The 23805-nt window shown below is 41.6% G+C and overlaps 1 protein-coding gene across 1 annotated transcript in view; it reads left to right on the top strand.

Moving 5' to 3' along the window:
- The first annotated feature begins 3018 nt into the window (after positions 1-3018).
- Positions 3019-23805, top strand: part of gpr158b (G protein-coupled receptor 158b) — a 95592-nt gene continuing 74805 nt past the window's right edge. Inside the window, exons 1-2 of the mRNA XM_008277674.1 lie at positions 3019-3878; positions 14112-14217. Of these exons, the coding sequence (XP_008275896.1) occupies positions 3019-3878; positions 14112-14217 (966 nt within the window). The remainder of the gene's footprint in view (positions 3879-14111; positions 14218-23805) is intronic.

Raw genomic sequence — 23805 nt, 5'->3', positions numbered from 1 at the left:
TTTTTCCCCGAAGGGCAATTCAGTTTACAGTCTACCAGACGGGTAACATGAAAAACAACAATCACAAGCATAGATGTTCAGGCACTCTGTCAGTGGCAATCAGTAGACATGTAAGGACAAAATGATGCAGAGAATTAACAATAAACAGAACAATAAATGGTAGCAAACAAATACAATGCCTGGCCATTTCTACTTGCTGCCACCAGCACCGTTAAGAAGCGTGATGGCAGAAGGAATAACAGAATTCGCATATCTGTTTGCTTTCGTAGGGGGGTGGAAGGTAGCGCTGTCCCGAGGGCATTAAACTAGAATAGGATGTGGTCAGAACGGCTCATAATCTGTCTGGCTTTCTGGACGATTCTGTTTTTTATCAGAGAGAGCTCAGGTCAAACATCTGGGCTCCTATGATCTTGGAGCAGATGATGACAATTCTGCTGTACTCAATTTGTACTAGAAGTCACACAGTTATTGGAATGGAGATCATCTGAGTGCAGTGAATGTGTTATTTGACTATAGTATAAGAAAAAAACACCAGTATCTGGAGCGTCCAGTCACTTGTAAATCAGTAGTCCTGAGAATAACTACAGTTTAAGGACAAAACAGGCAAAAAACTCCAAGCAACAGAAAGAAATTACTGAACAGCATAAGTCAGGGGATGGACACGAGAAAATCTCCAAGTCACTGAATATCCCTTGAATGCATCTGACTAGAGCAGGCTGTCCTCAAACACTGAGTGACTGCAAAAGGAAGAGACCAGAAAACACCAGCGATGACTCCTATGAGGGAATTACAAGCTTCAGCGGCTGAGACTGGAGAGACTGTGCAAACAACAGCTATTGTCTGTTCTTTACCAGCCAAAGCTTTATGAGCGAGAGCTACTGTTGAAAAAAGCTCATATGAAATCTTGACTAGAGCTCGCCAGGAGGCATGTGAAAGCCTCCAAAGAAGGTTCTTTGGTCTGATGAGATCAAAATGTAGCTTTTTGGCCATCAGACTAGACATTATGTTTACTGCACATCATCACAAACACATCTTCTCATGATGAAGCACGGTGGTGGCAGCATCATGATGTGGTGACGCTTTTCCACTGGAGGTCCTGCAAGGTTTGTAAAGGTATAGGACAAAAGTAATGCATCAAGGTATAGGGGAAAGTGCTCAATGCAGAAAACTATCTCCTGTGACTGGTTTACTGCTGCATATATTAATATCACTACATTATTTTCATTCACACAACTTGTGAAAGAAGGATTTCACTGTTGTAGTTGTTTGCGTTGGAGTTCAGTTTGAATTTTTATCTATCCAACTGCAACCAATTGTTATTTCATTGTGGATTAATCTGCTCAGTATGTTCTCCATTATTTCATTTATGGTTTGGTTTGATAACAAATTATCAAAATAGTTGCCAAACTTCTGTCAGTTTCAGATGTTACCAGTCCATGTAACGACAGAAGATCGCATCACATCGTATTCCAAGGACAACATGGGGCATGCATGTACAAACTGAACAAAACCCTTTTTTTGCGTTAAATTTGGCTGATTGGGATGAAACATCTTAGCCCAGATTAAGCTACAGTGTGTGTATACTGGGTTGCACACGGTGGTTAGCATCGCTGCCTCACAGCAAGAAGGTCACCGGTTCGCATCCCGGTGAGGACACCCGGGATCTTTCTGCGTGGAGTCTCCATGTTCTCCCCGTGCAGCTTGGGTTCTCTCCAGGTTCTCCAGCTTCCTCCCACAAGGTCCAGAAACATGCTGAGGTTAATTGGTGATTCTAAATTGTCCGTAGGTGTGAATGTGAGTGTGCTTGGTTGTCTGTCTCTAAGTGTAGCCCTGTGATAGACTGGTTACCTGTCCAGGTGAACCTGCCTTCACCCTGAGTCAGCTGGGATAGACTCCAGACCCCCATGACCCTAGTGAGGATTAAGTGGTGTATCGATGATGGATGGATGTTACAGATTTTCCTTGTTTTGTTGAACTACAAATAATATTTAGTAAAATTAGCAAAAAAAGTACTAATTTTCCAAGTTAAAAAATGGCCAAAATGTACATTTGCTTGTGTTTTAAAAGGAATTATATACTTAAAAAATGTTTTTTAAAATATCCCTGTCGTTGTTTCTGTCCTGCTACAGACTATTACAGATAATATCTAGTAAAAATGGGGCAGTGACTTGAGCTTGAGGTGAAGAAAAACTTAAGCTGATCTCATTAAGTTAGCTCAACTTGAAATGAGTTTTAATTCAACAAACAGTAATGTTGAGTTTGTATTACTTACAAAATCAAGTTGAGACAATTACCAACATTATTATGTCAATTCAACTCATGAAAATAATGTTTACAACTTAAATAGTTTATTTAAATTAATTAAGTTAATTAAGTTAATTAGATTTATTTTTAAACTTATGTGTTAGTTTTTACAGTGCTGTTGGCCTCAGTCACATTTCTATTGTATTCTGTTTTGGGGGGGGAAAGGATTCTATTAGTAGAATCAATACCTGCCAGGTTTCTCCTCCGTCTTCATCATCATCACCTCCTCCTCCTCCTCCTCCTCCTCTTCTTCCTCCAGAAGCTACTTCCAGCACCGGGCAGCTCTCGTCGCTCCGCCCACCTCCGGCAGACAGGCAGTGAGAAACAACCACACACGCCGGTGGGCGACACTTCAGGTGGCCTATTAGGGTTTCATTGGGAGGGACGGAACTTGAAGAACAATTTGCTCCGACCCTCGTCATCCTCTCACATGGATCTCGCCGAGCTGGAGTACAAACAGAGCGGCCGGATGGAGCGCTGAGCGCGGAGTTGTGCAGGTGTCTGGATCCCGCCGCGGTGCTTCCGAAGCGCAGCACAACAGCAGAAGTCCGGGTTTTCTGAAGATGCAAGACGGACGAGAAGTGGGGATCCTTTTTCGTTGTTCAGGCGGATCATGGCTGTGAAATCCAGGACATTCTCCGGCGGCTGCTTTGCAAAGTATTTCTGGTGATGCTCGCCACGCTGTGCCAGGTGCCCGCGGTGTGAACACGAACCATGGCTCTGCTCGTCGTCCCGCTGCTCCTGCAAACCGCGCTGGTTTTGGGCTCCAACTACGGCTACGTGGAGTGGTCGGACAATGACCGAGACGACAAGAACCCGCCGGTGTTCAGCACCCAGAACATCAACAGGGAGCCGCCCCACCTGCACCCGACCTACCACCCGCTTCCCGCCACCGAGCGCGCAGTCGTGGCGCACAAAATCGAGGAGGACCTGCCGAGGGTGGTGACCGCCTTCCTGCACACCGGAGACTCCTCGGCGCTCCGGCAGGTCAACTGTTCGCGGAGGTACGAGCTGAGCAGCCTGAGAGGCGGCCTGCACGTCGCCTCCCACTACTCCCTGCACAGCATCCTGGACACCGTAGCGCACGCCACAAACTTCCTGAACATGATCCTGCAAGCCAACAGGTCCCGGGAGCACACCTTGCGCAGGGACATCCACTGGTACCACGCTCTGGTGCAGAGCATCCTGGAGGGGGACCCCAAAATCCACAGGGCGGTGGTGACCCTGCACACGGACGCACCGACGCCGGGGCCCCACGTCTTCCTCCAGGCCACGAGGACCGACAAGGAGGTGGTGCTGCAGGACCTGTCCGGCTCCGCGCACCGGCACCTGAAGGGCAGGGCTCCGGAGTCCGAGTGGTTCAATGAGTTTCGGGACGGCAGGAGGCCACACGTGCACAGGAGGGTTCAGGAGGCGTCTGGCTCCAGGAGTGGAAGTTACCTTCTGGACAAAAACCAGATCAAGTGGTCTGCGCCCTACCTGGAGTGTGAACACGGAGCGTTTGTGCCATACTGGCTGCTCACGCTGTCTGCGGGCTTCTATGGACTCAAGAGCAACTCTGCGCCAGAGTTCAGGTGAGAGGGAGAGAAAAACGCACTGTTATGTCCCCAAAATGTTGTTTTTTATCTGTTTAGTTTCACAATCTGTCCTTTAAGTTACTTCACATTCTTCAAAAATGTAAAAACACTGCAGTGAAATGCAGACATACACAATAAATACCAAATCCAGCACAGAGGAACCTTCAGGGAACGTTTCCTGGAGGTTCCTGTGAGCTGGAATGTGTTTTTTTATGTTTATGATTCAGAAATTGTGTCTCCCAACTTTTTTTTTTTTTTTTTTTAAACATTTTAAATGCACATACAACTAAAACACGTGAAACAATACAGAATCAAGTCATTTTTATGGATAGGAAACATTTGTTAAACAGCAGCAAAGTCATGCAAACTGTGAGTATGTTTTGCAAACTAATGAAAAAAAATCAACTTAATGTAAAAAATAAATAAATAAAAAAATCTATGTTAAAAAAATTCTAGATATTTATTATGTAATTTATATTTTATTCATATTTTAATATATTTTAAAATGATAATAAATAAAAATTGGCCTTTCCGTGGGCACCAGTGTACATTTAAAAAAATCATTTAGAAAGAATGACTATATTATATTTTTTAAACAATATTTTAAAACATTTTTCTGTTTTGAAAGATGTTTTTATAATTATCAATAATGTTCTTTGCTCCTTCAGTCAAGTCGCAACTTTAAACAATTCTTTGTAAACTGTTGTGCGAAAACATTTAGTTCAATTCACACCATCAGTTTCACAACAGCCCGCTGTTAACTGTAATTCTGACTCAAATAGTATCAAATTTTACAGTTTGTACCGTGTTTTTGAAAGCAAGCACGCCACTGTTAGAATTTTGCTGCACTTTCATCGTAATTTATGACATTTAAGGGCCAGATATGACACATAGCAGATAAAACCTACCAATTAATCAAAATTACTGCCATCAAATGCATTTGATTGACAATAATGACGCCTAATGTAGATATGAACCCTCCTGAACTGCAGCCCTCCAAGAGCCAGATGGTATTAAAGCATCTTCACAGGCACAAGTAGACCTTCCTCATTTAATATGCTCATCTGTCAGAGCACACCTGTGCCTCTCCGCCGCTGCAGCCTGCAGTCTAATGAGCACTGCAGCCTGAGCACAACGTGTTTGTTTGTGAGGCGATCTATACGAGCTGGCATTGTGTGGAAGTGTGTGTGTGTGTGTGTGTGTGTGGGCAGCAGCGAGGTGCCTAAAAAACACCAAGCATCTCGTGTTTCAGGGCTCCAGTCCAAGAGTGTCTTGAAAAGATCAATTAAATCATGAATAAACAATGAAATATCAACAACTGCAACATGAAGCCACGGTGAGTTTCAGGGGCACTTCACGTCAGCGTGAGCGGAGGTGTGTCACTCACAGATACGTCAGCCATGTCTGACGGCTCTTTTAGTGAATATCCAGGAAAAAAGATTTGTTTGAAAAGTTTGTGCTTGAAGACTCACAGGTTTTAGAGCCAACGTTTCATCTCCCACCCATGAGCACTACAGAGGACATTGCATTGACTTGCATTCATTTTGTAGAGACCAGTGCTGCAACTACTGAAAATCTCAATTGCTGAGTGATCTATTGATTATTTTCTTGATTAACTGATTAGTTGTTTTGTTTATAAAATGTCAGAAAATGTTGATCAGTGTTTCCCAAAGTCCAAGAACTCATCCTCAAGTGTCTTGTTTTGTCCACAACCCAAAGATGTTCAGTTTATTGTCAGTGAGGAAGAAAGAAACCAGAAAATATTAAATTTTAAGAAGCTTGAAGCTGACATTTTTGACTTTTTAATTTTCTCTTTTCAATCAGATTAACCCTCCTATTACTTTCAAATTTACTGACATCTTTTATCCTTGGGTTCAACCTGACTCCAGCAATTTAAACCTTCAGAAAAGTATTGTAATTAAAATCCTTACCCAAGTTTATGTGTAAATAGCCCTTTAAATAAAACTGAAAAAAAATATGTTGATCGCTTATTAAGAGGTGTTAAACATTGAATGTGTTCAAATTGACCCCAAAGATAACAGGAGGGTTAACTGACTTTCAAAATAGTTGCAGATGACTTTATAACAATTCGATTGAAGGATTAATCATTCCAGCTTTACCTGAAACGTATCCTAACTTAAGTATAACCAGTGATTGCCAAAACCTAACCTTATCCTTAACTTTGCAACAGAGGTGTCAAGATATACTGGTATTGACGATAATACCAGAAGTAATCCATCGTCTTTACCATCTCGTAGACACTCAGTACAGTCATTGTTACAGAATCTCTGCACCTCCCTGTACTCATATGTTGACTGTAATTTGCCCAAAACAGAGAGACACATCGTGATAACCTCATTATTGTGGATTCTTTCGGCCATGATAATCATGTAGCGGAGATCTAGTAATGATCTGTGACACCTTAAACCAACTCCTCATACAAAAAAATTCATGATGATGTTATTGGAACTTGTTTTGGTTTCAGAGCTTTTATTTTGAAATGTTGCCTTTAAAGAAAATGCTTTAAAAGAGGATTCATTTATTGTTTTGGAGCCTGAAAGTGAGCAGATCTGTTTCTGACTTGTAGTTCAGTTTCTTTCAACTTTAAAACGTTTGGTTGGATGTGCACACTTTTGGTAGCTTTCCTTGTTTTTGTCTTCAAAAGGGAGGCACATGTGGCACAATGTACCAATGCATGATGTCAAATTAGAACTCACAGATCTACTTCTACCTTCAGCAACATGTTGAGTAAAATCCACCTTAACTGAAGCAGCACAGTAAACAGGACGCCCAGAGTCTGGATCACAATGTGACTCTGTGATTTATGCGTCGTGTCTGTGATTTGGGCCTCGGCTTGGCAAACGTCCACCGGTCCGACGTGCGTCTGAGCAAACTGCTGCATCACTACCTGCTCCGGGGACAGCCGGTCTCGGAGCTCCGCGACGTGACCAGGAGCCGCTCTGGACTTCTTCCTGCAGAGTCACCGCACAGAGGATCCGGCTCCGACGAAGGAATCAGTTTCATCCGAATCGTCGTGATCCTCAATTTTAGCTTTTTAAATCCCACAGACAGTTACTGCAGCTGCTCAAAAGTTAAGCGTGTCTCTTACACGGCACAGTTTCAATTTGCTGTAATGACTCAGACAGTCTGTCCGCTTGTTCATTCCCAAAAAAAGAAAAAAAAAAAAGAAGATTTATCGGCTGTCTGGTATATTGCCCATATAAAACCATCAACTTGCCATGATGAGGATGTTCAACTAGTTGAGAGAAACGGACGATCTGCTCGTGTCAGCTGCCCCGAGGCGTGCGAAAATGTTAAGTGTGATTAAATGAATTCGGCGAATGAATTTCTAATTAAATCAATCGACTATTTCGGCTCAGCCAGGAGGGTTTTGAGTGAGTTTTAATGATTGTGACATTTTACAAGTGACTGTGATTTGTGACATTTAGAAGAAGCAAAGTCGAATACTTTGACTCATGCATTAAATCCCATTTGCCAAGTTGCATTAGAATGTGGAGAGGACAGTGGATTACAGAGGAGTAATCCCTGCACTGCTTTTGCAATATGAAGCAATATTTTTAGTAGCTCGTCTTTGAAGGTGAAAGTGTTGGGAACTGAAAGAGCTGTGTGTTTTTTTCCCTTTCTTTTTCTTTATTTCTTTCTTTGACACCAGAAATGAAGTTTCTCCCGGAGGGTTCAATCATGTCACGTGGTTTTCGTCTGTAATTGAAGTTTGCTCTGGTGTCCTTTGGCCTATTGGCTTAAAGGAAGATATGAAATTCATTCCTGAGAAGTTTAAACTCAGGGTTCACTTACCAACTTTTCTCCTGGAGCTTTAAAATAACACAGAAAAGTTACAAACAAGCGCTCTAGATAGAATGATAACAGCTACTCGGCTTGCTTGTATGTGTCACATTTCAAAGATGTGCAGAGAATCTGGCAAGTCAACCTGGAGCTGGCATTGTTTTGTCAAATTTCCAAGATCAAGAATGAACTTTCACGCTTTCAATAACGCAGTTTGGCATTTGTTGGAATTGGCTGTGAAGTCGGCAGAGGGAGCCAAGGGAGAATTCAAGTGAGGAGGGAACACAATAAAGCCGTTATTCAAGACCCGAGCGCGTATCTCAGAACTCTGTACTTGAGGGTAAACATTGGCTGCAGCTACACAACCAGATGCACGGAGCTCTTTTGTTGCTGCCTCTTCCTGCCCGTCTCAGTCCTGCGATGACATTTCTATAAATAGAAAGTTGGTTGGCTCTGGAGAGGAAAAAGCATAAGCTGGTGGAGATGATGGAGTCAGATCCACCATGTCTCCGACCTTCCATCTCAAAGCAACCTCTGTCCTCATCCTCTTTCTCGTCGTCTTTTCTCCCCCCGCCCTCCTTTTCTCGCTGTCCCTCCACGCCAAATTCAGAGCTCGGCGAGTCCACATTAAGAAGAGGCCTTCGGGGTTTGCAAACCGAATAAGAACGTCAGTGATAGCTGCAGATTTGAAGCCGAATTTGGAGGTAATGAGGGAGAGACGGGAGGGAGGCGACCCCGAGGCACAGCTGATTAGTTTACATTCAGCGGTGCCGTTAAAGGTGATGTGATTATTTCTGGCTGTCGGCGAAGTCGTCGCTGGCTTTAAAGGCGCAACAGTTTGACGTCTGTAAAATCGGAGCCACAATAAAGCTGATTCATCTCAGCAGATACAACAAACAAATCACAGAATCACTCTCATCACCTCAGGTAGGGTTACGAAGGAACTACAAAGACAAGATCACACGCTAACGCTGTTTACAGTTTTAAACACTGGAAGGTGGAAAAACTGAACAGCTGATGAAGAATTTCCAACATGTTTCTCCTGTTCAGAGGAGCCAAACACTGAAAACAAACACACCCACGGAGGGACTCCTACGGAAGACCATTCTTGCCATAAAAAATGACTTTCACAAGTAAATAAAACAGTTGTATATTTTTACCTTTTGTTGTTTTTTTTAGGGATAACAGTGGCTCAGTACTGCATACTATGTGCCATAAATCTGTCCAGTATGGAGCTGTTAAATCCTCTTATTTTGCACCATCATGTAGCCAGTTTCTATTTTTGAAAGTGTAAGTAAACAACAGCACAGCCAATCATGCTTTAAAAATACACGAGTTTAAAATGTGGATGCTGGTGATTTTCCAAACATTTTCCTGCTTAACGTCTGACTGCTGACCAGATTCATTGGTTTTTTGTTCGATTTCCTGCAAATGTAGTCTGAGTTTAAGCGAGTTCTCTTGGTATTTCTGTTTAGTGTTACAGTGTTTTAGCTTCAAACTGGATGATTTTTCATCCTACTTGCTGACTGACTTATTATATTTTACTGCACACTCTGGTTTGGTCATAATGTCGGCATTTCCCTTCATTCAAAAGCTGTATGAGTTCAACTAAAGATTCAAATTTTTCACTCATACAGCAGCGTAAGTCCTAATTATAAGTTTAGCCTTAAAAGTCAAATATAATTAAACTAAATATAACAAAAAAAAAGCTTATTTTAACTCCGTTTACAACTCAAGTCAGCTCCTCTGGTTGTAAAAGTTCATTGAAGAGTTAATGTAGGCAAAGCTGTTATGAGGCCCCACAAGTCGGTGTTGTGAATGTTCCAGTGTGTTGCATTGTGGGTTACAGAAGGCGAGGTAGACTGGTTATAGCCGTTTTCCCTGAACAGTACAACATCCTGGTATTTTTGTCAGACTGCAGATTCAGCTTTTTGTACTTTCTGCATATGACCGACTACATTTTTGCTGAATATGTATGTTTCGACCACCCTTAGTCTGCACCATTTTGATCCAGATTGAAATATCTCAAGAACCACTGGATCGATTATAAAATATGAAATTTTGTATACCGATTCTGGTTCTGGTGATTCCTCTGACCTTTCCTCTAGCGCCACCTTGAGGCTGACATTTTTAGTTCTTGGTGAAGTGTCTCAACAACTGTTGGATAGATCCCTTGCCTTGCACCCAGCACAAACATCATGAGTAATCAGTAATCTTTACGAGTAAAATTGGATTTTAAATCATATTGTTGGGTCTTAATCCTAATATTGAAAGGTGCTAGGTGCATTTTTAGCATTAATATTTTTTCTTTTTCTAGAAGTCCTTTGAGTGAACATCTGTTGAGTTAAATGTGATATATATAAATAACTTGACTTGACCACTGACATACTTAAAAGTTTAATGATTTTCTCATCAACCTCAGCTGTACTTGGAGTTTATTGCTAATTAGGGCTGGTCTTAATAGCAATTTCTGATATTCGGATATTCAGGCATATTTAATGTGTATAGCGGGCGAATATTCAAATTTCAAAATTGCTTTCTGGATACCACCACAACGACCGAATATTCGGATATTCGGGTCCAGCCCTGTTGCTAATATTAGCATGCTAATCCACTCAACTATAAACATGATAAACATAATGTTAGCATGTCATTCTTAGCAGGTTAGCATGCTGACATTAACATTTACTCTGCATTGAGCCTCACAGAGCTGCTAGTGCGGCTGTGGATTCTTGGCAGAAATGGTCTTCCATACATGCTAACGAGACGAGGAAAGCTAAAATAGATCATCCACAAAGATGCACATTGTGTGAGTGAGCGAATGAGCGTTACATTTTTAGAAAAAAAATCATAAAATCTGAATTTCTGTCCACTATCATTTGTTGTTTCTTAACAGAAGTCTTAGTGAGTTGAGTTGCTTTGGCGTTAAATTCACGTAAAATTCCACATCAAGCTCAGATCAGTGTGTACGGTACTATCTGTCCTGGCTGTATATGTTTGCTTTATGATGCTTACAATGGGGCCTTATCTTGCCTCACATGTGTCCACAGGTGATTCTCAGATCCACTATCTATCTATCACACCTCTCAGCTATTTTGGCATGCTTTCAGCATCCACCAAGCCTTGACCTGTAAATGCAGACCAGAGCACACACACACACACACACACACGAATGCTTTTCGCCACTTGAGGGTATCAACATGTTTGCCTCCCTCCCTCTCTTTCTGTCTGCAGCTGAGCTTGAGGAGAGGTGGTGGCCAAAGCCTCTCTCCATGCTTGTTTGTTCCACTTCCCAGCAGGCAGATGGAGGTAACAGGTGTCAGGCTTCACATAACAACAAAGCACAGACAGAATGTATGTGAGTGTGCAGCCGCTTTTTTTTTTCTGTGAAGAAATGCACAGGAGAGGGTAATTAAAGAAGAAGAAAAGTCCTTTACATGAGTGTCTGCATGATGAAAGGAGAGAGTGTTGCAGGCAGACGTAAACTGCGCTCGGCTCTACAAACAGCAGGTTTTATGGCAGCAGCTGAAGTGAACTTGGCTCCACCAGTTTTAAGTCCCAGGCAGAGTTCCTCTAATGCTGTATTGCAGTCACATCCCTCAGCAGTATTTAACCTCCTTCTCTTCACAGTGGGGATCTGTGACGGCTCGCTGCCGCCTCGGCCACAACTCTCCATATATTGAGCTTGTTGTTTGGGTCTCCGAGCAGCAAGGAAACAAGAATTTTTCACAGCTTTAGTGTGAAAACCTCTGGTATCGAAAATGATGCAGAACAGGATGCAAGTGCAGAAAACACACCACGTATGTAAATAAGGTCTTTAAAAGATTATATGGATGTTTGAGGAACACCAAGAAAACGATTAGGAAAAGCTACCAGAACTACCTGCACCAGCAAAGGACATGAACACTTTGGAAACATGCACAAATAAAATCGATCCTTCATGGATGAGTCTTGTGATTTATGATATTTTCCTTGTTATCAACGAATCCCACGCTGTAATTGATTTTTAATTTGCTCAACTAAGCCTCATCTGCAGCCTTAAAACCACCAGTTAAATCTCTTATGTTGATAAATTTGTTCAGATTATTTTTTGAGATTGGAAATAATCAAATTAACCAATTTAAAAGCACACATCAATTAACTTCAGATGTTAAGTTGATTCAACTTTCTAGTCACATGACCTAGAGTTACAGACTTCACATGCTACAGTTTTTCAGTTTAGAAAGTTTGTTCTTCCAATAACATGAAAAATGTATAATTACAGCTTTTTAAAAACATTTTACATCAGTGTAGAGACTGAATTCATTTCTAGCCTTTGTTTTGGTTCCAGCTAAAGTGGTTTGAATTAAACTGAATGTCATTATTATAGAAGGAAACAACCATAACTTCATTTAACATGCTTTAGAGTCACCCTGAACGTTCACATCCTTATTGTTTTTTCTCATGCTACAAACAATTACAGTCTCCTGGGAGTTTGAATTCTCTCACAGTGCATCCTGGGAAGTCTGCTACGATGCTAGTTTCGTTTCTTAAAAACTTCATTTATTGAGTTTGGTAGAGTTAATTCACTCAAATCCGTATTTCCAGTTAAGAAGTTTGAAGAAGTTTTTAGCACTGTTGCCTTGCAGCAAGAAGGTCGCCGGTTCGAAATCCGGTGAGGACACCCGGGATCTTTCTGCGTGAAGTTTGCATGTTCCGTGCAACGTGGGTTCTTTCCGGGTTCTCCAGCTTCCTCCCACAGTCCAGAAACATGCTGAGGTTAATTGGTGATTCTAAATTGTATGTAGGTATGAATGTGAGTGTGCTTGGTTGTCTGTCTCTAAGTGTAGCCCTGTGATAGACTGGTGACCTGTCCAGGTGAACCTGCCTTCACCCTGAGTCAGCTGGAATAGACTCCAGCCCCCCATGACCCTAGTGAGGATTAAGCGGTGTATAGATGATGGATGGATGTTATTAAACTCTTAAAATGCCAGAAAATAAAAAAAAAAAAAAGACATTTTACAATGAATTAACGTGAAATTAACAAAACGTATCTTTTTACATTAGCAACTACAAATGATGACTTCATTCAACTGTGGTTTAACAATTCGCGAGAAGAAAAAAAGCCAAAATATTGTGTTTTTTTTTTTTTTACTGTTGTCCGACACATAAACGAAGCACATTAATTTTGTGGCCCACACATTCTCTCAGTACGACAAACATGGGCATGGTAGTTTATTTTGATCCCAAATAGACCACGCTCAGCTCAGAGCAGCACAAAATGTGTAAAATCCACAGCCGAAAATAGTCCAACAAACGCACTATTTATTTTCATGATGCTAAAAAGTGCAGCTCTTTTAAGGAGCTGCAGCCTCTGGTGATGTTTGATTTTTTTATTATCAGGTCATTCAATAGCTGCACTGAAAAACCAGTGATATTTCCATCAGCCTTAGCTACCGGCTGCCTGCTCCGCTGTCTGTTTAATTAGCAGATGTTAGCATGCCAACGTGGTAAACTAAATAAACAGTTACCCCGCTAAACATCAGCATGTTAACATTCACTCATTGTCATGTTTGTGACTCAGCTTTAGAGATTTATGCGCTCAGTAGGAACCAGTGGGCTGCGAGCCAGCGCATTGTTTGTTTTGGTCTTTGTAGGGGATTTATTGAGAAGGAAAGAGACAGACAGGATTGAGTGGAACAAAAGTTGCTTGTTTTTGATACGTCTGAAGCTTAGGAACCAGAAAATGAAACAACACCGCGCAGTGTATGCAGCGAGCAGAACTGGTGAGGCAAATGATGAGGCTGTTCAGTCAAAGCAAAACGGACCTGACAAAAAGATTCCAGCCGAACGTCGGCAAACATCCAGAACAGCTTTCAGAGGCATCAGCAATAATGTGGCGTAAAATTAGAGCTACCGTTCAACATACAGCATGAATAGAGAAAACACGTCTCAGAGAGGATTTAAAAGGTAAAAACAAACTTCACGGGAGGAAACAAAACAGCACAATCTTTGTACTGAAAGCATTTCAGTGATCTCATGTATGGCAAGAATCAGCATAATGAAATAAAAATCCATCCATCCTTCTGTCTCTCTTCACCTTCATTTCTCTCCCTCCATCTTCTTTATTACTCACCCCCGTGCCTCTTCAGTTCTCCTCTGTTTTCGATCATTCCTCTCTATTATCGCCCTCCCCGCTCCTGCTTCTTGCACCTTTGACCTCCCTCCCCCTGAGCATTTCTATTTCTTCTTCTTTTTAATTTTCCTCTCACTTATTCTGGCCTTCTCTGCCTCAGCATCCTCCTCCAGCCTCCTCAACCTCCTCACCTCTTCCCTTCTTTTCCAGTTTTCTGTCCTTTTACTTTCCTTCCTCTTCTATTGCGCTTTTCCTTGACACTAACTTATCATATTCTCTCCTCTTTTTTCCCCCTTCTCCCTGTCTGACAGAGGTGTTGTTCGTGTGGATGTGAACCTGCAGGACGTGGACATTGACCAGTGCTCCAACAGTGGCTGGTTCGCTGGAACCCATCGCTGTAATCTCACCAGTATGGAAGTAAGTCTGCTCTACAGTGATGTCTTCATTACGAGCCTTACACAATCAGCAGTAAAAGAAATAGTCTCATTCTCCTTAGCTTATCTGTTCTGTGTAAATCAATGACTTTCGCGGCTCCATTCAACCATTTCTACATTCATGCTCAATCTCGTCTATTCACCATGTCCTTAAAAACCCACTTGAATGCTGCAATCAAGTTAAAAAAGATGCATTTAAAAGCCAACGCCGGCTTGAAAGAGGCTTTTGATTAGAAGCTTATCTGCTGTCCTTAATGTTTCTCACCATGTCATCTTGTTGCCATGTCCCGTATTAGTGTCTTTGACCTGCCCTCTCCCCCTGGTGTACAGCATCAGCAAACTAAAGGGGAAAGTCTGCTAAAACCTATTAAAGATGGACGTTCTTAGCAGTTTTGAAGAGTCTACAGTCACGGTGGCAGCTGTGTGTGGCTGCACAAAGTGGTGCTTTGAGCTAAATGCTAACACCAGCATGGCAACCAAGCAGCAACTTCTTGGGCTTAAAGCAGGGGTGCCCAATCCTGGTCCTCGAGAGCCCCTATCCAGCATGTTTTAGATGTTTCCCTCTTCCAACACACCTGATTCACATGATCAGGATCGTTATCAGGCTTCTGCAGAGCTTGATGAGGAATTGATCATTTCAATCAGGTGTGTCGGAAGAGGGAAACATCTAAAACATGCTGGATAGGGGGCTCTCGAGGACCAGGATTGGACACCCCTGGTTTAAAGTAATGTAGAAGTGACAAGAACTGCAGTTCCTCACATGGCCACTTGAGGCTTAATCCAATGGTGAGTCAATCCCCATAGACTCCCATGCTAAAAGGGCCAACTTTACAGCAAAAATAAACATAGTTACAGTCTTGTACAAAAAACAGTTTTGGTCTCTACAACTACTTTCCCTGTTTGTGATTACTGTAAGCAAACCACTAGTTTAAACGGTATTAAGACTTAAAGTTATGTATTATTTAAACATGTGGCTACTTTAAGTGATAGGAGGGCACCACTTAAGTAACTGGGAGGAGCTTAAAAAACACTAATCAGGAAACCTACGGGTGGCATCATTGAGGGTTCGTCCATCTGTAATTACAGCCGATGATTGCAGTATGCTCACAGTGGCGATGCTAACATGTTTAGCCACATTAGCTAAAATGATATTTTAGAATTGTGTATCAATAGCTTGCCACTTTATGCACACTTTGGGTGTCATGTTTACACATTTTAAGCTTTTTTTATGCTTTCATGTTGACACAGAAGATGGTCAAGGTTAGAGGGAATAGGTCAAGAAGTCATGTCGTTCAATGATGCATCAAATCCAAAAAATGCATTCTAACAATACGTGAAGTGACTTTTTTGTGTTTTTCAGATGCCTGTTCATGATACAAGGTTGTATTGACATGCTTCTGTTTGCTAATTACCACCACACAGAAAGTACAGCTGTGACTGATAGGATTATCATTAGTTCTGCAGGTATGTGGTCACACCAGATTTCATAGCAATCCATCCAGCTGTAAGGGAAAGAAAGCAATGTCTGCACACTGTTGTGCTCCCGCATTATATTATTGATATCTGCTGTGCTACGTTTTGATCAATAAAGATTTTTCACTTCAGGTGCAGCAGAAATGTTTTCTTGGCTGTGTGCTCCCTTTTTTTCCTATTCAATAGTTTCACAAAGAAAAAAAAACAAAACAAAAGTGCTGGTGCTAGAAGAAAAAAAAAAACTAGGGACTCAACTAACATGCATGTACACACCTTGTTGTGAATCCAATATTTGTTGAGATATTTCAGTCTGCGATCCATCGAGCCACAGCACAATCGGTATCATCATTGCATGGCAAAATGTCGGCGAAAACAAACACAAACTACACCACGCAGCAGCTGAGTGTCTGTGGACTAAAGTGTCCTGCTGGGTTATTGCCTGAGATGTTGAAACTTGTCCATGACACGTGTCTCTTCAGCTGCATAATGTTTTTTATCTGTGTGACCGCTGTGATGGAACCGGCATCAGACATAGATCGTGTTTTGTCACTTTCCGGGGTGACGGAAAGACGAGATATTTCTGTATTTGTGTCTGTTCGGGCGTCTGCGTGCTGTTTGCATGCGAGCGGGGCTGGCCTGCGCATTCGCTGCCTCGCTCGTGTCAGCACCAATGCGTTGGTTTGATGTGATGTTTTGCAGCGGGAGCCTCTCTGACTCCAGCAGGGGAGCGAGTGGCTGCTCAGACGCGCATGGCATGTTGCTGGCCATATGATGTATAATAAATGCAGTGTAATGGATTGCAGCAAGATGAGATGAATAATTGACCGTGCTCTTTGTCTGTGTGCCTGCCTCCTCTCGGTCTGTCATGACTACAGAGGAGACGCATCAGGTCTCCTTGTTCGTCTTGATCTGCGGCGCTGTTTTCTTTGCATTGTTCCATTTTTATAAGCAACTCTCTCATGGCTGCAGCCTGGTAAAATGTGAGTGATGTTGCTGATAGTGTTGTAGTGCTGTTCTGATCTGTGGCGTCTTTTTCGTACCATCAAAGTGATGAGCAGAGACGGCCTTTCAGTTACCAAGGCCATGTGAAGCTATCTATGTCTGACCAGTGTGTACATATATATCAATGGTGCATTCACCTGTACTTCTTCTCTCTGGGAAAACATTTGGTTTTTAAATACTCTCGATGAACCTGACTCCAAACAGAGACGATAATAACAGGCCCGACCACTCATTACTCTTCTCCTCTGATTCATTTCCTTCACGCACCATATTTAGCCAAACGGTAGCCGATGATTCAGTGCCGTCTTGAATTAGCAGCGATATTTGTCTCTTGCTGTTTGAAATGTCGGCGCAAAGGGGAGTGAGAATTAAGACGCTGAAAAACGGCGCAGAATTAAAGGAAGTTTACATTCATTACAGTATTGATCATGAAACACCGCGGGATTTGGAACAATATCATCCAGCTTATCCTTCTGTGGGATCAATAACTGGAATAGACTTTCTTGGCAATATTTATTGAGACATATTACAGCTGTCCTCTGTGTTTAGACGGTCAGCTGTTCAGAATCTAGTTTCGCTCCTTCCGTAGGGATGCAAAGAAACCAGGACATATTCTAGATTTTGCATAAAAAGCCACAGAACAATAAAGGAAGCAGCTGCCTTTGTGTGAATTGTCAACATCCATATGATACCATGCTTATGGTGCTGCCTTCAAATAGGACTTGTGAGTTTGGGATTACGACACTGGAACACAGTGGACATGAATATTGACCAACCAGTTATATAGGCAGTTTTGCAGGAACTTTTGGGCCATTTTAGGGCAGCCAACCATTGTGTTAGTGCCGACTGCAAGAACCATATCAGTAGAACCACTTTCAGGGGCGTTTATGGGGCGAGAATAAAGTATCTAGTACCAGAGTTGGTTCTCAATGCTGACTAGTTAAACTTGCAGAAGACAAAATGCATGTTGGTCAACTTCAGAAAGGTCAACAAGTTTAATTGACTGTCTCTCGATGTCCTCATCCAGTAGCACTCCTCTGCTTTGTACCATCACCATCTTCTACGTAATATTCATCATATAGGCAAACATAAACATCGTTCTATTTCCAATGTGCCTTTTTAGAACTGGAACTATGTCCAGTAACGACTAGTTTTCGTTGTTTTGATGCACGTTGAGTTAATATCACGGTTGAATCCTGCACAGTAAGAGCTGTCTTAGGTTAGTCAATATGTGCCGACAGAAAAACTTAATGTTTCACCGAACATTACGCAGAAAAAACATCCTTGGAGTAATTTATGAATGGGGTCATCAGCAGAGAGTGCGCCATCTCCATTGTTTACGACACTCTGCGCCATCTGCAGCACATGTAGCAGAGAAGGAATCACATCTGAGCAGATAGTGGTGCGGAGTCAAGCAGCATATTCATAGTAAGTTGCTAACTAGTTTGTGAAATATGTTGCTGGAAAGTTAATAAACAGTGACTCCATGATTTCCCCTGTCCAGTGTGCCTCTATCATACTGTCTGTATATATTTATTTCATACATAGCGAATATCAGCCAATGTTTTGACACTGGAACTTTTTACTTCCTAAAAATCTTTATGGCCCCAAAAATTCAATCACAGAGGCTAACTGTTTAGCAAGCTACTGAGCAGGAAACGTAATACAGGAAATGCAAAGGCACCATGAAAAGATGAGGCTGCTGTACATTATAACATCCCAAAGAAAAACTCTCCACAACTAATAATACAATATACCATTTAGTGAAAAAAGGAACTTCCATGACCTCCACATTTTCTGAAAACTTCAAAACTCATGAAGTTTAAGAAAATATCCACTTAAAAAGCTATGAATAATACAAAAGGGGTGAATTCTCTTATAGACACGACAAACAAAACGACATTTGAAGGCATCAAATGCTAATAAACTCATGTTTAGCCAGTTTAAAGCTTCGTCACCGTGTTAGCTTAGCGTATTAGCATGCTGCTGTCACCAAATGTGCAGATGCTCAGTGCAAAGCTTTGCCGTAAAATGTCCTCTAATAGCGTTTCAGCTTCTATAATGTCTCCAGACTGTCAAATAAAACTGTAACACAAAGAAAGACGAGAGTCATATCGCAGTTATGAATGAAACCGATCCAGAGCTGCTTCCGTCTCAGTGAGGGAAGTGAATCTAGAGCAAATGTTTTCCGACAGCAAGCTGTAAGGAATGACTTTTATGCTACCAAACAACAAACAAGTGGCAGAAAAAGCCTTTCAGTTATTATTCTGGGACTGAAGGTGAAATAGGATTGATAAACAGTGTATTTGTCTCAATCTGTCACGGCGGTTTATGCATGTTTTACATTTTGGATGTGAAATATTCAGTGTCTTGTTTCTCTTTCACCCCTGCCATTTGTCATTTTGCGCCAATTCTCTCTAAGTGCTTTACTCTTTTCATTTCTTTTTCCCGGCTTGTTCTTGCTTGATGTGATCAATTGCTTATTGCTGCTGTTCAGCCAGCCCATTACCCATAATTTGGCGTCGTTCTTATGGGACTTTACCTCAATTTTCTCGTTCAAATCAAAGCTTGAAAGCAGAGCAGTCGAAGCTTCCAGGAAAAATGACTTGGCTGCTAAAATAGTATCTCAGCACACCACAGACACAATACAGGCCAAGTAAGAAAAATGTTTTGGTTTTTTTTGTCTCAATGTCCCCATTTAACAACACTTAATTTCTAAATCTCACTAAATACATTTTTTGGGGAAATGGGCTGTGGAAAGTCAGCGTGTGGCTCATTGCTTCCCCCATCCAGTACAAACATGCCCCGAGGCCTCGTCTCAGAGAGAAACATAATGATGAGACAGTCTCTAGTAATGTGATGGAGCATCATGTGTTCTCCCCGGTGTGCAGTGACTGGAATACCACAACACTTCCCTTCTCATTGTTACTGTGATGTAATAGTTCAGACAGTTTGTAGATGAACAACTTTTATGTTAACACTCTGCGGTTTTCCTCCTCTGTTTACTCTGCATGCTGGAGAAAAGCCTGTTTTCAGTGACATGTCCTCTTTTTGCTATAAAAGCCTGTTCAGTGACACTTGGGGAGGTTTGGAATTATATTCAGGGATACATTTCATCATCATAAAACCTGAATTTATTGAATTTTGGGGAAAAAAATTGTTTATGATACAGAAAACGTCCTCTGCACCACATTATTCAAAATAATACAGCAACAATTTCACAAATGCTTACCAGTCAGCTTTAAAATCAGAGAAAACGTCACTTGACAACCTGCACTACACCTTCTGGGAGCTGTTTCCATGCCTTTATAGTGTTCTTTTTAGTAGGAATAACTTTCAGGAGTTCCCTCCTAACTCATACCTGTCATTTGGTAAGAGGATATCAGGTTCATCTGTTGTGGTGTGATGTATTATGTGAAACTCAAACTTAAGTAATATTTTTGAACCTCATGAACTTTGATTAACTTTTAAATCATCTATATTCAGAGGTTCCCTTAGGTTGAGATACCATTTTTGGCACGCAAACCTATATAGAATAGATTTTTTTGGCCATTTGGGGGCAATACAACAAGCTGTGAACACAAAAACTGTTATCACGCAATTGCACACATCCGATTAAAATATATTAACCAGTAAGGCAAAAGACGAGGGAAATGCAGCTTAACTGCCAGAAAATGTACTGCAGATTCGCTGTAGTACCTGCTTGAACCACCAGGTGGAGCCTCCGACTGTGAAATGATAAGGAGTTAGAGGTGTGTTTGCCGACTGGCCTTAAGGGTCCATACAACTAATGCACCTTCCTGCTGTCAAACTGTTAGAGTAAGAAAAAGATGTCTGGTGTGTGTCAGGTTTAGCTAGCTAGCCAGTCTCATGCTAACGCCAAACTAGGATTTTAGCTCAATAATTGAAGAGAAATTTTGAAAGAAGTTTAGATTTTTTTTTAGTGTCAGTGGTTAAAATCCTTGTTTTTCTGCATATAGAAAAACCATCAACTATATTTCACTAATTTTAACAATTGATTAATTATTGCTTGTTAACATGGCTGATTGCTGGTTAAGGGAATTGTTTAAAATTTGCATCGGTTATTTTGACCACTTCACAAATTTAGTTTTTACCGTCCTTTTGACTCAGTTTTGGTCTCCACCCACTCCTGTGAAAATCGCTTTTCTTTTTAGCTTGTTAATAGCTCTTCTGTGCTCATCAGCTAGCATTAGCTGCTAACTTTGACTGCTTGTGTCTCGGTAGGTGGCGTACAGCGGTTGGTCAGAGCTTTATTTCTACGTCTTTAAACTGGAACAAGATGGGATAAGCAGCTCAAGTAGTTGTAATTTAGGGGTTGCTGTTGTTGCTGTGATCTCTGACAGCTACGACATCCCCCAGTTGATGTAAACAATTACAAACCACCATCACCGGCGGTTACATCTAAGTGAAAGTCGATTAATTAAACCACTAACACAGATAATTTAAAAGAAACTCTACACTCTTTGCCTCTGTTCTTCCAGTTCTTGGGGGAATTGTCTGCAGGCTCAACCCCACGTTGACTCTACTGAGATCTTACGCCAACTTAGAATCACTAAAAGACATTGAACAAAGTTAGTCTCAATGAGGAATACTGACCAAACACCAGTGTAAACCTTTAACTATCAGTGGTGGTTAAATTTTTCTCTGTGTTTGGTTGCGACCGGCTCCTCTTTTCTATCTTCTTGGTCGATTTCCAGCTCTGCCCAGATACAGCGAGGCTGTGGAGGAAGGTAGGATGTGTCACCATGAACCAAATACAAGACTTCATGTATTATGGATAGTGCGTCGTAGGGGAAGCATCTTACATAAGGAGCCACTGCTTATATAATTAGATGAAGATTTGAGGATGATTAGTGTGGGTGATTTGTGACTGGATGCATCTAAGTAGGTTTGTGTGTTTTGTTTTGTTTTTTTCTTCTTCTTTTGTGTGTGTGTGTGTTTTTAAAAAATGTAAGTAGACATGAGTGTGTGTGTGTGTGTGTGTGTGTGTGCTCTGTGTTTGCATATCCGCCTGGTGTGTGTTTTCTCTGCCCGTCCTGTGAAACGTGCTGCTGGAGATAAAGGGCTTCAAAGGCAGAGCTCTGCTAATGAGTGTAAACTGCTGTGACAGCCAAAGAGGGTTACCCCCTCTGCCTCTCCCCCGGCTTCCCCTTCTCAATCAGATACCCTTCCTCTTCTCCTTTTCTTTTTTTCTTTTTCCACACTCCCTTTTCCTCGCTGTGTCTCAGATTTCTGTCCCTATCTCCGTCTATCTCCCTCTCCTCATCCCTCTTGTACGCTCTTGTTTTTCCGTTTTGCCTCTTTTTCTAACGTCCTTATCCACGTCTCCATTTTCCTCAAGCCAATCAGCTCCTCCGCGGAGGGCAGAAAGACAGGCCTGAAATTATCCCTCCATCTGTCAACACGTCATTCTCTTGCTTTTAGGCGCCATGAAATAATCGTGTGAGCCACAATTGAGAAATCCTCTTCCTCTGCTGCTTGAACCACTGTGGCATTATCCTCCTTGGGATAAATCGAAGTGAGGTTAGAGCTTCTCCCAGAGTGCACGCTTACAAAAAAAAACAACTCCTTAATTTGTTGGTTTTCCCATTATTAAGCACAACTATGCTGCAAACGCCATTATTTCTGGCTGCAGCTCTGTTTAAAGTGACCGAAAAACTAATTACCTGGACACATGTGGGCCTCCTCTGCCCTGCTGCACCCAAATCAGACCGCAGAGGGGTGAGAACGGGGACATGGATAAATATTTGTTTCGCTGTGTGTATTTCGGCGTCCTTATCGTTTCTGGCACATTGCGGGTGAAAGAAGAGGATTGAAGCTTCACGAGTCTTAAAGTCGGTATAAATACTGTATGCAAGGAAAGGGAGACCCAGCTGAATAAGAAAACTGCAACAGCCCGTTAGCAGAGAGGAATGTTCAGGTATAGACTACGGTGGATTTTTCGGGTTCTTCTAAGGTATGTCATACTGTATTTGTCAGGGAAGCAGACACTTACAAGTCTGTTTTTTTTTTTTTTACACACCTCATCGCTATAAAAAAACGGGTGACTTGAGGAGCAGAGGAGACAACAAATAACCTGTTCTGTTCTGTCTTTTCCTGTTTCACTCTCCCTTTTCTGTTTTGTTCTGCCAGAGGCTCTCCACCTCTCCTCAGGGGAGTGTGAAGCTCTGCAGCTAAAGCTCGGCTGAAATGTCTAAAGACGTCTGCACGCCGTTTGGCAATGCATGTGTGTGTTTGTGGGTTTTTTTTTCGTCATCAAACAGAGCATTAGTATTTATATTCACAGCTGCATGGAGGGAAAAAAAAAAAAAAAAAGGTTCAAACTAAGGTAAATAATCCCTCAATTTAATGAAGCGAGCTTTACGGTGGGGCGAAGCTACATTAGGCTCTATATACCAAAATGCTTTCTGTGCAGGAGGCTGCAGGGAGAACACACATAACAAAGCAGGAATCCAGCCCGTTCACACGGAAAAAAATGTGTAATGGCTCTGCAGGTTCACAGTGCAAAGCTTGTTATTTTCACAGAAACGGATGTAAAATTGTGAGATTTTTTTATTTTATTTTTATTTTTTAGGGGCTATTCTTGTGGTGGAACTCATCACCCAGCATGGTTTGTGTTTTGTTTATATTTTAAAGCCAAACTATGAACTTTTCCTGAAGCTGACCGAGTAGTTTTGGGGCCCAAACTTACCCAAGTAATAATGTAGCACAGAAAACACATCAAGGTGTAGAAATAATGTTTAAAAATGAGTGGTTTGTTAGTCTATCTTGTGATTGACATGCTGTGGATGAAAAGTCCAAAAAAACATCATCATTCTGCCAATTTACAGCCTTTATTGTGAAACTAATGCATTTTGCACTGCAGACCAACACAGCTAATATGCATTTAAATGTAATGGGGCATCACATGTACGGCAGGGGTGTCAAACTAATTTCCATCCCGGGCCACATAAGCATCATGTTTGCCTTCAAAGGGCCAGTTGTACTTATAAGACTGCATAAATGTAACGACTCCTCAACATATTGTTAAATAATTGTCTCTGCATTTGATTATTAATTATTATATGTACAACTA

Source organism: Stegastes partitus, unplaced genomic scaffold, assembly GCF_000690725.1.
Source record: "Stegastes partitus isolate 25-593 unplaced genomic scaffold, Stegastes_partitus-1.0.2 Scaffold105, whole genome shotgun sequence".
Classification (NCBI taxonomy): Eukaryota; Metazoa; Chordata; class Actinopteri; family Pomacentridae; genus Stegastes; species Stegastes partitus.
The sequence above is the reverse complement of the archived record's forward strand: the minus strand, read 5'-3'. Positions and strand labels throughout refer to the sequence as shown.